Below are 17,344 nucleotides of genomic sequence, written 5' to 3'. Positions count from 1 at the left end.
AAATAAACATATGCCCAAGGCAAAATAAACATATGCCTTGTAGTACATTGATCTGAATGGATGAGGGAATGGAATGAACGGGTAAATGCAATGGATCATTACCATTCTATATCTTTTTTGGTTACCATGTCGGAATGGAATGGATTATTATTGTGTATTGTTTGGTATGCAAGAAAAACAAACGAATAAAAACAGTGGTGAGTGGTGGTGGTCGGTGGTAATAATTGTGGGTGGTTATAGGTGGCGGTGGTGGGTGGTGGCGGAAGCGGCGATGGGAGGTGGCGATGGCGGCGACGAGTGGCGTTGGAGGCGGATACAACGGGTGGCTGTGGCGGTTGCGGCTGTCGGTGGTGGTTGGTGGCAGTGGTTGTAGCGTCGAGTGGTGTTGGCGGCGGTGGTGGGTGGCAACGGTGGCAGGCGGCGGTGGCAGTGGTTGTCGGGTGGCAGTGGAGGCGGTTACGGGTTGCAGGTGAAGGCGACGATGGCGTCGGTGGTGGGTGGGCAGTGGTGGTGGTGGGTGGTGGCGAAGGTGGTGGGTTGTGGTGTTGTTGATGAATGATTCAAGAGGGGATGAAATGAAAAAAAAACATGGGGGTGGATTGAATGATTTTAGGGGGATGGGGTGGGTGGAAGGTTTAGGTTTTGGGATGGGGGTGGGGGTGGGGGTTTAGGTTTTAGGTGATGGTGAAGTGAGTCTATTTTATTGTGTTCACATTGATTCTCATGGTTCTCGTATCAAGAGTGGATCTCAAATGAACCATATATATATATATATAGGGTGAGGTTCATGCGAGAACCACCTTTATTGCGAGAACCGCAAGAACCAATGTGAACACAACCTAAAATAGCTAAAAAAACCTAACCCCCCCCCAAGCTAAAATGCTAAAAACTAAATCCCAAAAAACCTAAAAAAATCTAAAAAAAATCTAAATTTTTTTTTTAATATTTTTTATGTTAAAATCGCTACTTTTAGTAGCCAAAAAAAAATTTTTTTTTTTGGCTACTAAAAGTAGCGATTTTTATATAAAATATATTAAAAAAATTTTTTGTGTTTTTTAGCTATTTTTAGGCATTTTTGGTTGTGTTCACATTGATTCTCGCGGTTCTCGCAATAAAGGATGGTTTCTAACGGATCTTTGTCCTATATATATATATATATAGGTAGAGGATCCTGTACAAAGTGGGACTTTTGTAAGAAGTGTGAGAAATAATTTAGGAGTGACAAGTGTCCTTTATCCTAATTAATTCAAAAGGGTATATTAGTAATTTGACTTTCTTATCATTTAATTGATTTCAAAGATAACTGCCAAAAAAAAAAAAAAAACTTGCGATGAGTTTTTATAGGGATGAATCGAATTTTGAATTAGGAGAAATTTTAGGAAACATTATACATCTGATTCTTTTATCTTCTTCATCATCTTTTAATCGCAACATCTTTTAATCATATATTGTTCATGACGTGGTGTTTTAAACATCTGGGTTTTAAACATCTGGAGAAATTATTCATGGCGTGGTGTTTTAAACATCTGGAGACATTGACTATGATTCAAGTCATGGATGGTGTTTTATCTGACTCAAATTCCAGATAAAACACCATGACTTGAATCGTCTGTTTGTTTGATGATTTACAATGTTTTTTGGATTCCAGATAAAACACCATGACTTGAATCATAGTCATGGTGTTTTAAAATCTAGAGACATCTTAATTTTCTGGTTTATATTGTTTTATCTCCAATCAATAGTGTTATATTCTGTACAGACATCTTGATTTTCTGGTTCATAGTGTTTTATCCCCAATCAATAGTGTTATATTCTGTACAGACATCTTGATTTTTCTGGTTCATAGTGTTATATCTTCATATAGTGTTTTATCAAGGGTTCATAGTGTTATATCTTCATATAGTGTAGGATACGGTTACCATTTTTTATTGAGGAAAGTTGCTGATTTTTAGGAGAATAATGGGGGTTTGGTTGTGTAGGAGACGGTTACCATATTTGAAACATTTGAAAAGACACTATTGCCCTTCAATTTTACATAAGGCCCTTCTAATTAACACACAATTTACATTTTATACCCTATTGATCTCAACCATTAGATCAAATATCCAATTGTTTAAAACACTTCTTACCCTTCTCTCATTTTAAACACTTTTTACTATATCCCTACCATATATATATATATATAGGGTGAGAGTTGGCTACAAAGTCATATTTTCCTAGAAAGTGTAGGAAGTGATATGGTTATGACATGTGTCATCTAGAGAATTTTAATAAAAGGGTACAATGGTAATTCACTAAATAAGTTATTTTTTAAAAAGATAAATCTAAAACAACAAAATGAGACTTTTAAGGAAACCCTATATCTTATTTATGGAATTGCATCAGTTACGCAAAATCAAACGTGCATCATTCTCTTATCTTCAGATGATTTTTTTTTTTTTTTGTATATTGCAGATCAAAAATGTTGATGTCTAATACAATGATTGATTATGATCATGGTAAATGCATCCTGATTTAGTTGTTCGACATGCCAGTATTTGATTAAGTTGTTTTTTTTTTTTTTTTTTTTTTTTGCATGTGCATATATTCTTGACATTGTGTTTTATATGTTTTATGGTTTCTTCACACGTAACACACCAGCTTATCTTTCTTGAACAATTTCTTGAGTTTGTGTTTTACCAGTTATAGGTTTACTCATTATGTGTTATAGCAGTTTATGTTTCATGAAGGACGCATTTTTGTATTTATTGACGTTGTGTTTTACAGGTTATTGGTTTCTTCACAATGTGTTTTATCAGTATGTTTTTATTGACTGTTTCTTCACAGTATGTTTTTCTTCCCAATGTGTTTTATCAGTGTGTTTTTCTTCACACATTCGTCGCAGTGTGTTTTATCAGTGTGTTTTCCTTCATACTTTCTTCGCAGTGTGTTTTTCTTCACATGTTTCTTCTCAGTGTGTTTTATCAGTTTCTGGTCCCATTAGATTTTTTTCGCAATTTCTTCACAATGTGTTTTATCACTAATATAAAACACAATACTTGATAAAAAAATAAAATTGAACTCTGATTCTCGTCCCTAGATAAAAACAAATCAAACTCCAATTTAGTAAATTTCAGATTTTAAACACAATCAAATCTTTATATTCAACTTTCATCCATGATTTTAGGAGATTTTGTTTAATGAGGAGAGAGAATGTGGAGAGAGTTTAATGAATGATGGTTGTTTCTTTTTTTAAAACATGCTCATTTACTAAAATGCCCTCAATCAATTAAATCAATCATTAATTAAAATGCATATATTACAAAAATGTCACTCATCTAATCTCAACCATTAAAACCACTCATCCAATGGCCCAAAACACTTCCTACACTTTGTAGGAAAAACACACTTTGTAGAGGAACCCCACCCTATATATATATATAGGGTAGGGTTCCAACGTGAACAACCTCCCAAGAGTGAACTGCGTGAACAGATATGGACCCTTGATTTCCTTTTTAATTGTTAAGGGTAGGATTGTAATTATATAAAAAATAGATTTAAATCACTATTTTAATAATTGAATTAAGTTACATCTTTTATAATTTAAATTCATTATCCACATTATGTTTATTTATTAATAAGATAATTATCAAAACAAACAACAAATCACCAGATTTCAATTTTAATTTTTATTTCAGATTTCATCACCAGAATTCAAATTTTGATTTTTAAGATCCACGTAACCTTCATATTTCAACGGTATACACATGTGTACTTGGATATAAATAGAACAGTACACATGTGTACTCAGCATCGTACATATGTGTACAGTAATTCACAGGTGTACATCAACATTCAATACAAAAAAAATTCTGAGATATCACAAAAACAGACGATATACACATGTGTACATCGCATTAAAAAGAGGGCAAAATCAGAATACACATGTGTACATCGCATTTAAACAAATAGTTATTTTAATAAATGAATTAAGTTACATATTTCCTAATCATTGATTTGATTTGTGAGAGATTTATGCAATCAATTTAAGAGGATAATTGATTACTTGATTTGTGAGAGATTTATGCAATCAATTTAAGATTGAAATTACACATATACCCTTTTTGTATTTAATTAAATGAAAAAAATTAACAAAATAATTACCATCATGCAACTCACTTTAATCTCAAGATCACAAAAATCAAGGGCCCAGATCAATTCACGCAGTTCACTCTTGGGATTTTGTTCACGTTTAAACCTAATCCTATATATATATATATATATATATATATATATGGGACCGCTAAAATGAAAACCACCTCTAGTTGTAAGAACCATGAGAACTACACCGTCCGGGGCGAGTTGGACCAAAAAAATTTTTCATAAACGTAGATGCGTGTATTATAAACACATTTGTAAAAAAAATTCAAAAAAAATGTTGTGTGTATAGTTTTGAGCACCACAACGTAAACACAAACTTGTGGTGCTCAAAACTACACACACGACATCTTTTTTTTTTTGAATTTTTTTTACAAATGTGTTTATAATACACGCATCTATGTTTATGAAAAAAAAAATTGGTCCAACTCGCCCCGGATTAAAAAGTTCTCATGGTTCTTAACACTGAAGGTGGTTTTCATTTTAGCGGTCCCCTATATAGGGATATATATATATATATATATATATATATATATATATATATATATATATATATATATATATATATATGGCGGCCATAAATCCCGTAAATTAGGTAGTTTGAAAACTGTGATCAATAAATTGGAGTTTTATCTATCATTTTAAGCTTTTTTTTCTTCTAAGGCTACATGGTATGGGGATGATCCTTCCTTGGAGGATGATCCGCCACCTAGGCGTCACATCACCATCCTCCCATCCTCTTGAGGATGGTCCATCCCACAAAATCAATGGAAACGGGAGGATGATCCTACCCCACCATTTTACTTGTTTTTTTTAACCCTCTCTTTTTAACATTTAACAAATAAAATAAGAAAATATTTTCATTAATATTAAACAACATTACATAAACTTAAAAAAACATAAACTTTAAAAAAATCCTAATAACTTAAAAAAACATAAACTTAAAAAAAACATAAACTAAAAAAAAAACTTAAAAAAATCCTAAGGATTAAACAAATATTAAAAAAAGCTACTAGTCTTCGTCCTGCATGTGGTCGTCTGGTTCGTTTTGAGCATTGTTCCAAATGTACTCCACCAAGTCCGCTTGTAGGTTATGATGTGTGTACTCGTTACGTAGAGAGAACATGTTCAAATCTTGTTGTTCCAAACTAACTGGAACAGAATTTCCGGTAGACGCGTTTTCGTCGTACTCGCATATCGCTCTACATTCGTCTTCAATGACCATGTTATGAAGGATGATACAAGCGTACATAATGTTTCGTAACCTCTTTGGTGTAGCCAAACGTGTTGGATGTTCAATGATATGTCATTTTTTGTAGTACCCCAAAAGCCCATTCAATATCTTTTCTCGCACCCTCTTGATACTTCGCAATTTTTTTTCTTTTATCGTCTGTCGGGTGCGGAATAGTTTTAACAATTGTCGAGTACGTTGGGTATATTCCATCTGCAAGGTAGTAACCTCGCCTGTATTCCACCCCCGAAACCGTAAAACTTGTGTCTGGACTTGTTCCCGCCACTACATTGTCAAATATCTGTGACTGGTATATGATGTTAAGGTCATTAAGCGAACCAGGTAGACCAAAAAAAAGCATGCCAGATCCAGAGATCCTGTGACGCAACAGCCACTAGAATAATAGTGGGATGACCATGATCTCCCCTAGTATACTGACCTTGCCAGGCAGTAGGGCAGTTCTGCCACGGCCAGTGCATGCAATCAATGCTCCCGAGCATTCCTGAAAAACCATGTCTTTGTTCGTGTGCTTGATATAATTTTTGAACGTCGTTTGCGTTTGGTCTCCGCAGGTATCTTTTGCTATATAATTTGACAACCCATTCGCAAAACCTGTGCAAACATAGACGTGCGGTTCTTTCGGACATCCATAATACTCGTCTAATGCATCGGGTGTGTAACCATATGCCAGTTGGCGAATGGACGACATACATTTTTGCAAATTAGTGAAACCCCTTTGCCCCCTAGCGTCGTATCGCAGTGTAAAAAACAGATCAGACCGGGCCATGTCGTCTGCGATGCATAAAAAAAAGTCGACGACTCATTCGGAACCGACGTCAAAACATCTCGTCCGTGTACATGGGTTCGTCGGCAAAATAATCGACCACTAGTTTATCGTGGGCGGCTATATATTTAAAACAAAAAATATATCAAATTAATTATAAATACATTTTCAAATTTAAATAAACATACGGAAAAAAAAGTAAAGTACCTTCTTTGTCTCGGTTTAATTTTGCTCGTCTAGTTAGTCGTTGGGACGACGCTTCATCATCCGCCATGAAGATCTGAGCCGCGTACAAAATCATGTTTTCGAAAAATGCGTCATTCTCTCCCGAAGATGATGAATACCACGTAGACGAAGAAGATGAAGAAATTGAAGAAGGCGAAGACATGGTAAATTTTGAGAGAGAGATGGGGTGGTAGTGGGTAAAAAATAGTATAAAAATGTTGAGTTTATATAAAAATGGAAGAGTTTTTATAAAATGTGAGAGAGATATGAGATTGTAGTTTGTGAAAAGGTGTGAAAAATAGTGTAAAAGTGGTGAGTATTTATAAAATTTGGAATGAATTTGCTAAATTTTTTAAAAATGGCCGTTGGAATTTAATTGGAAATTGGAATTTAATTTTTTTATTTAAACGGTCACAAGCCTCGAAACCCCACATTTTTTTGTCATTTTCTGCTCCATCTCAAACAGCTTGTGGGAGACACTCAGGACAAGAACGAGGGGGGGGGGGCACGGTGTTTGCTTCGTAGTCGGGCCTGGACGGGTGGGAGGGGGACGGGTGAGGGACGCTCCCCATACCGTCCAGCCTAAAATTGGTTCTTTAATTGAGCCTTTTTTTCTTCAAGTTAATCAATCATTTGGGGCCTATACATAGATACAAATATTTGTCCCTATTTTTGAGGACTCTAGGCCTTTGCCTAGCCTCACAAGCCCAAAGCAGGGGCCCTGCCAACACCACCTAAAACATAGCTAAAAGGGGTCCAATTAAGTCGTGACGAACTCATAAATTAGGGAAACAATAAAGCAGTGGAGTGGGTTTTTAAAAAAAGTTATATAAATATTAAAGTATACTATTATTCATATAATGTACAACAAAATAAAGGTTGTTTCATGGCCTGTTTATAGACAAACAATGTTTTGCTATTATAAAAGATTGAAACCCAACAATATACATTTGAATCGACAATATTAAGGGTATGGTTATCGCTTGAAACAATACAAGATTTTTGTAGGTTGGAGACATAATCCAAGTGGTAAGAGTTCACAAAACTTAAGTTCGGTAGACATACATTCCTAAAGCACTTATCACATCAATTTGGTAAGTCAAAAAAGCAAGAGACAACCAAACTAAGTATAACGAGAAACATGAAGGCAAAATGGACAATATTGGTTGATACGAGATCGAAACAGTTTTATATATAGTAGTATTTACTTTGTAATTATATGTTTATTATATAAAACTAGTATTTTGCCCGCTGCGCATTGCAGCGGCGCGCGATGGGTGGAAACATATAGTAAGATAAAACACGATTCGTAAAACGTAGTGCGTAAAAGACAATTACAAAAAAAAAACGTAAAACACAAGGTAGACACAAAGTGGAAAACACAATGCCTAAGATATTTCGTAAAACACAATGCATTGGCATTTGCAAAAGTTGGATGTGTGTAAAAATGGAGTAATAGTGCAAGGGGAAAAAAGCAAAGTTTAAAAAAGACAAAGTGTAAACTTATAGAGGTGGTGGCGGAAATGTGTAAAAGATGAGGGGGTGTTTGTGAAAATGTAAAAGAAGAGGGTTGGTGGCGTAACTGTGTAAGAGCTAAGGGGGTGATGGTGGAAAACCAAAGTAGATGTTTGGTGCTGTCAAAGTTTGAAAGATGATGTAGTGGTTTTGGAAATTCAAAGTAGAAGGTTTAGGGACTAAATTTGTCATTTTATAAAACTTTGAAGGAACCAAAGTCAAGAGGCTAAAATTGCAACATCGTGAAAGTACGGGGGCAGGGAGGCAAAGCCGGTGGGAAATCCACCGACTTTGTCTTTTAAGATTGTACGAGTTAAGGCGACTTTTTTTTGAAAATAAACTTCATTAAAAACCGCCTTCGACCCAAACGGGCAAAAGGCCAATACAAAACAGACGCCCCAACCCAAACGAGCAAAGGCCAGAATTACAACATGTACGAGTTAAGGGGACTTGATTATCTTAGGTAAAGGGAATGTGTTTATTTCACACTAACATAATGTAAAATAATAAATGCAGTAAAAAAATGTCTGACCATTACCTTCCCAAAACCATTTACCCAAACCCAATATCAAAACAACCATAGTTCTCTTCATTTTTCAAAGGGTAAATTACATTTTTCGTCCTTTATGTTTGTAACAGGTTGCAATGGATAGCCTTTAACTTCAATAATTACAGTCACAATCCTTTATTTGGAAAACGCATTACACATTTCGTTCTTTAGCACTAACCAGGTTAAAATTTTAAGTTATGTTTATCCACTTAAGGGTATACTGGTCATTTCATGTTTTTATTTAAAATGTTGATTAATAAATAAAATCAAATATATTACATGTATATATAGAAACATTATCTTCCCTAAATCTTCAAACCCTAGAATCTCTTAGCCCACCAACCTCTACTGCCACCACTAAATCCAACCACCACCACCACCACCGTATCCCACCTGAAGCCACTCATTATCGCTAGGCGCCACCACCATCTCTAAACCACCCACAACCACCGAACCACCATAAACAACCGGCACCACCGTCATTGTTCGTGAGTCTCCGACGAACTTCATTTGATTTCTGGATCTCAAAACGATCTGAGATGATGAAGATGAAGATTCCATGTGAGGTGAATTGTATCTTCTTTCTGGATCTGGAAATAGTTGATTCAAAGTTGAAGCATTAAATTTGGGGGATTTGGTTTGCATAGATGGGGGCTGATTTGAAATTACAGTTTTCTTCTATATGATCATCTATGCACTATAGAGTTGGTCTGCAGTTGACTACAATATGTTAAGGTCAAAGGCCATTTCAGCCCCCTTATGTTGACTCGGTCACATGTGACTTGTTTGTGTTTTGCTTTTTCAAAAAACAAAATCGGTAGCCACCCAGGCGTGTCAGGATTCCTTCGATTCACAATATAGGTCAATCTGTAAGGCTTCAAGTGATCAATTATTTTCAAGCAGTCATGAATTTGTAAACCAGATTGAAAAATCTTGTTGGGATCAACTGTAGAAGATTTTTTGCCTTCTGAAGGGCATGTTTGGGTAAGTTTTTGAAACAACTTATTGACTTATTGGCTTTTTGAAAAGTCATAAGCTCTAAAATGATGTTTGGCAAAGAAGGTGTATGTGAGAGGGAAAAGCCAATAAGTCAATAAGTCACAAAATCCTGACTTTTCCAAGAAGCTAATAAGTCAATAAGTTGTTTCAATAAGCTTACCCAAACATGCCCTGGGTCTGTGAGAATATGTTAGAGCATTCACATCTAAGGAATCATATTATGTGTGTGGTGTTTTTAAAATATGAAGAGTATAAAAAATGGTTGTGAGTGGAGGAGAGAGAAAATGTTACTGTTCATCTGTATATTTGGGGGGACATTGTTTTCCCCCCTATAATTTTTTAATATATTTTGAAAGTGGTTGTGAGTGGAGGAGAGAGAAAAGGTAATGATAAAGGTTTAAAATTATTTAATTGAAAAGAAGAGAGAAAATGTAGTGGCTTTTAGTGTAATTTAGGGTGAAAATATAGTGGGATGGATGTGAATGCTCTTAGTAGTGTATGGTTTGTTGTAACTTATATATGGAATATTTTTGTTTTTTATTTATTAATGACTGTTTAAAAAAAAAGCATGAAATAACCAGAATACCCTTAGGTGGATAGACATAACTTAAAATTTTAACCTGGTTAGTGTTAAAGGACGAAATATGTAATGCCTTTTCAAAATAAAGGATTGTGACTGTAATTATTGAAGTTAAAGGTTATCCATTGCAACTCGCTACAAACATAAAGGACGAAAAGTGTAATTTACCCTTTTTCAAAATCCCTTGTCAGCTATTGACATTGTAGACCATTGGAGGGGCGCGGCCACCTCACGACGGTGGTCAATGGCTGAGCATCACCTTCACGAAGCACCTCCCACCTTCACCCTCTGTTTTTGAACCTTAACACGTTATCAGTTGCCCCATCGAAATGTCACTGCCATCATCACCGGTGTGTCATCGCAGTAAAAAAAAGGTGGTCCAGTAACGTCGGCGTTGTCGTCGTTGGCTTCGTCGCAGAAGCCAAACGTCACAGCCATGACTTGCCCCCACCGAAATGTCATTGCGTGATCACTGTCGCCACCACTGTTCTTGATCCACCGTCGTTGTAGTCGGTCGCACACCGGAGAACCCGTGAACAACAAAGTAAGTCTAGTAAGGGAGGTACACGTCGGTGGCAGGTGGCGTCGCATTCCGTCTTCCATATCTATCTCTGACTCAAATTTTTGCGTGATGATGATTAACCAAAGTTAGGGAGTGAGGTTGTAAAAGTAGAAATTCCATGTGACGCCGTTACCGTTACCATTAAAAGTTGGGGGTGTCGGTGGCGTAAAAGCCACCGACTTTGTCTTTTAAGACATATAGATAATATAAATGGTAGGATTGACTCGTAACGTCATTTCAAATTGGGTGGGTACGCGTAAGTTGAACCATAGTTATGTAACCTGAACCCCAAACCTGTTTAACTCATTTATCTAAACAAATCAAACATATAGACGAGTTCTAATCAAGTTGTAACTGGATGACCCATCCCAAATCTATGACAACTCAACCTATTTAATTAAAAAAAAAAGCCAATCCAAACACAACCCGTTAAATCAAACAAAGTTACATATACACCACCAACATCCTCAACAATCTACATGCTCAGCTCACTTAAGTTCTCCAAAAACCCATCAAAATCTCCACCCCCTCATCATCTTCTCCACCTCCTAACCAAAACCCCATCTCTAAAACTCACCAAACAAACCCACACTCAATCTCCAACACTTTTCAACTCAATGGACACCTATTCATACAACACATTGATCAACACGTACGCAAAACATAATCTTTATCATGAATGTTTCACCCTTTTCAACAACATGTGTCACAGTATTCATTCACCTGATGAGTTCACATTCTCGATTCTTGCTAATATTTCCGGGGATACAGGACACTTTTTCGCGGGAAAATGGGTTCACGGGAAGTCCGTGAAACATGGGTTTGTTGCAGCAGATGTTGTGTTAACTAATTCTTTGATGTTAATGTATGGGAAATGTGACAGAACAAAAGATGCACGTAAACTGTTTGATGAAATGCCTCAAAGAAGTATTGCTTCATGGAATATAATGTTGGGTATGTATGTTAATGGGGAATGCTCGTTTTCGGATTCTGAAGTGTGGGAGTATGTTAAGAGAATGTTAATGGAAGGGCGAAAGATTAATGAGTTTACGTTGTCGAATCTGCTTCCGTTGTGTGGGAAGCGATTCGGACGGTTTGATTATGGGAGGGAGCTTCATTGGTACATTGTTAGAAAGATGAACCTTGATGTCGATTCGGGTGTTCACTTAAACTGCTGTTTGATCGATATGTATTCACGGCGTAGTAAAGTAAGTTTGGCCCGGTTTGTATTTGATCAAATGAGGTTTAGAAACATTTTTGCGTGGACAGCGATGATGAACGGTTATTTACGTAATGGCGCTCCTGAAGAAACCGTACGTCTGTTTCGTGAAATGCGAAGAGCGAGTGAGGTGGAACCAAATGAGGTGTTGGTTTTAACTCTTCTCCCTGCTTGTAACTTAACCGCAGGGTTGTTAGGAGTGCAACAAACCCATGGGCTTTCGGTTAAAAAGGGGTTCGTTAATCACACGTCTTTATGCAATTCGTTAATCGATATGTACTCCAAGAACGGTCTTTTAACCTCTGCGAGAAAAGTTTTTGATCACGATTGTCGCTCGAAAGACGCAATTTCATGGAGCTGTATGATATCCGCGTGTGGATTACACGGCAACGGTCATGAGGCGGTTACTTTGTATGATAAAATGGTTACAAGCGGGATCAAACCGGATGCAATCAGTGTAGTCGGAGTTCTTTCCGCTTGTAGCAAATCCGGTCTGGTTGAAAAAGGCCTTGATGTGTATAGCAAAGCGGTAACTGTTTTCGGGCTTGACCCAACGGTTGAAATGTGTTCTTGTGTGGTTGACTTGTTGGGACGGTCAGGTCGACTCGATGAAGCGTTGACTTTCATAAAGTCAATGCGTTTAGAGCCCGGACCGAGTGTTTGGGGAGCACTTGTTAGTGGTTGTGTAGATCCTGCACACTATGAGACTAAAGTTTTGGGTTATAAATCGCTTATTGAGATTGAACCTGAAAATGCGTCCAATTATGTATCGCTTTCTAATGTTTATGCAACTTCTAGAAGGTGGGATTATGTTGCTGATATAAGAAGAGTGATGAAAGAAAGAAATTTGAGTAAGGTGCCTGGGTGCAGTTGGATTACAGTTAACAGTAGAACTCATAGTTTCTTAGTTGCGGATAAAGCTCATCCTGCGTGTGACAAGATATATGAGATCTTGAGTGAACTCGTTCTAGTGATGAAGAGACCTTGATGAGTAAGGGTGTCAATCGTGTCGGGTGAACTGGCATATCTTATGTCGACCATTGAGTCATTAAGATTTCCTCATGTTTCTCGAATGTGCTTTTTAAGTACCCTATATAAATGCAATCTATTTATCCCTTCATGCGTAATGTTTCGATAATTGACAAGAGACCATGATGAGCATGTATTTAAAAGCCGAGTTCCACATCATGAACCAAATTGTTAAACTTGGTTTCTCAAACCGTAAATTGTGAACCCAAACGCATACATCTCAAAACAGTTTAACCGTATATTATTTTCGTTATTGTTAGTTTCAACAATTAACAATCACCCTTAGAAGCTAGCTATACAAGTGTATATTTTTACACTTCTATTCCAATATTCTTTAATTTTTTTTTGTTGACTTTGAAATAATAATGGATGAAAACTCAATAAAAAAAAGGTGGCTCAGAGTTGCCTAATCTAATCAAATTGTGATGTGAAGCAATGGACCCAACCATTGCAAGGCTTTAATCATCATAGCACGAAATGCACCAGCCGGGAATCGAACCCGGGTCTGTACCGTGGCAGGGTACTATTCTACCACTAGACCACTGGTGCTCGATGTGTTAGCTTGAAAGTTCAGCAGTGATTAAGTAAATTTAGACAAATAGGGATGGCAAGTCACCAAATTCTATTTTTTATTACATTCAAGTACTTGTAAGATTACATTAGATTATGTACTAGCACAGTTTAGTTTAGTGAAGGTTCCCATTTTTATTTACACATACTATATATAGATGCAAATACATAAATATGATGTACATATTACTTTTCCATGTCTAGTTATATACTTATATGGTATCAAAGGAAGGTTGACTTTTACACATTACAAGTATCTTGTGAGTACTCATATGTTGTTCGAAAAACACTTTTCGAGTTATCGTTGCATCTCACCTAGGGAGTTTGCCACCACCATCCAGCGTGTTGCCATGTACCATGAAAGCTCGGTATGCTCTGAGACCTCTATCCAAGATTTCATTTATGTAATCCAAAATTACCACTATTCTTAAAGAAGACACGGTTAGAGTCAATGTTGACTATTGACTTTGTTCAATAGGCATCATTTTACAAAATCTACAAGGAAACACTAACCACCATAGAAATATCATACCATAACGTGGGTAGTGATCAGTATCATTCACTAGGGTTGTTCACAAGTCGATCTGAGCCAAGCTAGGAGAAGCTCGGATAGTTAGTTGATGAAGAAGACGATTAAAAGAAAGGAAAACAATTATGTTTATATATTGAATTTTTATGTTAAAAGGAAAAGTGTATGAAATCAATCACAAATTGAATACATGTCTCAATGGTTAAAAAGCTACATTTAAAGACAAAGGTCAGCATCTTTTTTTATTAAATTACTAGCTTACAACCCCGTGTATTACACGGGTTAAATGACGAAAAAATGTAAATTATAAACTTGTATATAATCCTTATTAATGAAATGACTTATTTAGATAAAATAGTTAAACAAAAGAACAGTTATATTTTCGCTATTCAAAATAATTTTCTACGTTTTCACTTCTCTTTTGAGATACTACAATCCATTTTATTTTATGTCTTAAAAAAGAAGTAACACTAAAAAATTAAAAAAAAAATAATAATCATAAAATTGTAAGTATTTTTAAAAATAATTATAAGTTATTAGGTTATGGTAAATGAATTGTAATTAAATTCTACTATGTATATTACTGATATAAAAAATTCTTTGATATAAATACTATTTTTAGATATATGGATCATGAGACAATATATGAATATCATCATTGTATAGAAAATATTACATTTAAAAAATCATACTAAAAATAAAGTACACGTTTAAAAAATAGGACTAAAGTTTTTTAAACTATAAATTTGAGCGTCTACAATAACTTTTTAATTAGTAGTCGACATTTAAATATTCAAATTAAAATTTTTATAATATTATATAATGTCTTTATTTAGCATGATGATAATGTTTTTAGTTACGTAATATGATTGAAACTAAGTTTAATATTTAAAACTCAATGTTATTAGGAAGTTGGACCATTTTTTAAGATGAAAACATATTGATATTAACATAAATTTAAAATTGGAATAAAATATTGAACACGTATATTACACGGTTTAAATAAATATAATGTTATATACTTAATAACAAAAAAATATGTCTTTTAAAAACAATTTAGTGTTCGCTTTAAAGATAATTTTGGTACTTTATTTAGTTAACCCGCTTGTAATTTTAGTCTTCTAAGTTATATACTATAAGTACTTGTACATGTGATTTGATACTTTATTACATTTCTACAAGTTGTGAGAACTTAGAGAACTCGGTCTTACAAAAAGTTTTTTGATTTTTTTTACAGGGGGTGTGAATGAGCGGTTAGAGACTCAGGGCGTTAAACTTTTTGATTTTAGATTCAAGTGGTTAAAACCACTAAAACATAGGGACTCAAAAAGTAATTTACTATTAATTAAATTTGAAATTATACGTTTGATCTCTAATTATATTAAATAATATTATACTTATTATATTATTTGATACATTTATATTTCTTATAGATAATTATTAATTAAATTTGAATTTATACGTTTATCTCTAACTATATTAATTAATATTATATTGTATTTTGTGTATAAAAATTAATATGTAATATTATTATTAAAAGGGAGGAGGCACCAGAGAGTGACACGTGTACAAAAAAGATTTTTGTTTATTAGTATAGGAAGATGTGTATAGCCAGTTGGGTCAACAGGGGCAATTTGGTCATTTCATGTATACTTAACGGAAAAAATGGATGGAGTTAACGGAGGTGGACTGTAATAGTTATGAAACTGAAACCACAGGGACTGTTTTGGCAATTTTTAAACTAATGGACTGAAATAATGATTTTTGGCAAACCACATGGACGAAAACCGCAACTAACTCTTAACAAAAAAAATATTGCTTGGAAATGCCTTCGGTCATCCAAGATAGATGTGAAACAGCAAACTTTGCACCAACCAACCATGAATGGAACCCGGGTGTGTACTATTCTACCACTAGACCACTGGTGCTTTTATTTGTCATTCTTTCATCTTAAAAGCTCACCAACAATTGGATAAGTACAAAATGTCTTTTACATGGGTGTAGTATTTTACTGCAATATCAATGATGCAGATTTTTCATGTTTATGTATTAATCTAATTAAAAACTAGTGATCCAGACACACATCAATGTCTATTTATGTTTTAACAAGTAAAGTGATTAGTGTGCAAACCATTAAGTACCGTATTTTCAATATCGATACAACAGCTACACAAGTGAAATGAAGATAATAAAATGTTGAATGATAATCGTGATATGGTGTTAAAGATATGCGAACTAGGATACAATACTGAATGAAATGTAAACCACAACAGATAATCTTGATATAGTGTGCAAGTATGATAACTACTACAATACATGAAAACTTATGACTATGAAGTGGCATCAAGTGTGCTATGCACTTTTAATTAGTTGATTCATAGTGACCTCTTCTTATATAGTGACCAATAAAAAAAAGTTGCTCAGAATTGCCTCAATTTCATCTTGTTAAGATGTGGAGCAAAGGACCCAACCATTGCAAAAGGCTTTGATCATCACAGCAGGAATTGCACCAGCCGGGAATCGAACCCGGGTCTGTACCGTGGCAGGGTACTATTCTACCACTAGACCACTGGTGCTTGATGTTTGAAGATGAAGGTTCACCAACAAATTAATGAAGCTGAACAAACTGGCAGGCAAGTGATCCAATATTTTTATAATAATAAGCGTAGATATAATACATATCTATGCAAGTATATACATGTATTTATTGAATACACGTAAATTTAGATTGCTTGTTGTTTTATTTGATTTTAATGAAAAAATCCATATCCATATCCATACTCTATATAATAAATAATAATAATAAACCATATAATAAAAGAAACTATTTTGGAGACACTTGTTATCATATTAGACCATGTTTTATAGATAAGTATTATTTTAGTTTAATCTTTTCTAATTAATTATATAGATAATTTTCCTACTAAATATTATTTAGTTTAATTTTTTATGGATAATTATTATTTAGTTTAATCTCCTTCTTATTTATAATAACTAATAGTGTAAATTACGATTTTGGCCCCTGTGGTTATAGTACTTTTACTCTTTTAGCCCAAAAAGAATTTTTAACATCTGAGCCCCCAACGTCTTTTTTTCTAATCTTTTTGGCCCCTAACGTCTTTTTTCTAACCCTTTTAGCCCCGAACATTTAATGGATGGGGTTAGTGTTAGGGGCTAAAATGGTTAGAAAAAAAGACGTTGGGGGCTCAGATGTTAAGAAATTACGGATAAAGTTCCATAAATTTTCTTATTATTTATTTATATTAATTACTAGGTTAGAAATTATATCTTAATAATTAAAACAAATATCGAGCATTTTCATAACGAGGATGGAGGGAACGATATTTTTCTTTATACTATTAAGGGTAAATTATTTTTTGAGTCCCTGTGTTTTATGGGTTTTAACTAGTTGAG

At 34.7% G+C, this 17,344-nt stretch overlaps 2 protein-coding genes and 2 non-coding genes across 4 annotated transcripts; 1 reads left to right on the top strand and 3 right to left on the bottom strand.

Moving 5' to 3' along the window:
- Nucleotides 1–5,432: 5,432 nt before the first annotated feature.
- On the bottom strand, nt 5,433–6,155 carry LOC110888535. The gene is made up of 2 exons (XM_022136059.1): nt 5,808–6,155; nt 5,433–5,675 (listed from the first exon to the last, which is right to left on the bottom strand). Exons 1-2 carry the CDS (start codon nt 6,153–6,155, stop codon nt 5,433–5,435), a joined length of 591 nt encoding a protein of 196 aa, XP_021991751.1.
- Nucleotides 6,156–10,976: 4,821 nt separating this feature from the next.
- On the top strand, nt 10,977–12,873 carry LOC110890691 (pentatricopeptide repeat-containing protein At3g12770). Its single transcript, XM_022138312.2, has one exon. It carries the CDS (start codon nt 11,063–11,065, stop codon nt 12,788–12,790), a length of 1,728 nt encoding a protein of 575 aa, XP_021994004.1. The 5' UTR covers nt 10,977–11,062; the 3' UTR covers nt 12,791–12,873.
- Nucleotides 12,874–13,309: 436 nt separating this feature from the next.
- Nucleotides 13,310–13,380, bottom strand: TRNAG-GCC. Its single transcript has one exon. It is a non-coding gene; the product is annotated as a tRNA-Gly (tRNA).
- A 3,055-nt stretch (nt 13,381–16,435) lies between these two features.
- On the bottom strand, nt 16,436–16,506 carry TRNAG-GCC. Its single transcript has one exon. It is a non-coding gene; the product is annotated as a tRNA-Gly (tRNA).
- Nucleotides 16,507–17,344: the final 838 nt, after the last annotated feature.

This window comes from Helianthus annuus, chromosome 11 (genome assembly GCF_002127325.2).
Source record: "Helianthus annuus cultivar XRQ/B chromosome 11, HanXRQr2.0-SUNRISE, whole genome shotgun sequence".
In the NCBI taxonomy this organism is placed as follows: domain Eukaryota; kingdom Viridiplantae; phylum Streptophyta; class Magnoliopsida; order Asterales; family Asteraceae; genus Helianthus; species Helianthus annuus.
This window is presented reverse-complemented; position numbering and strand designations above follow the sequence as displayed.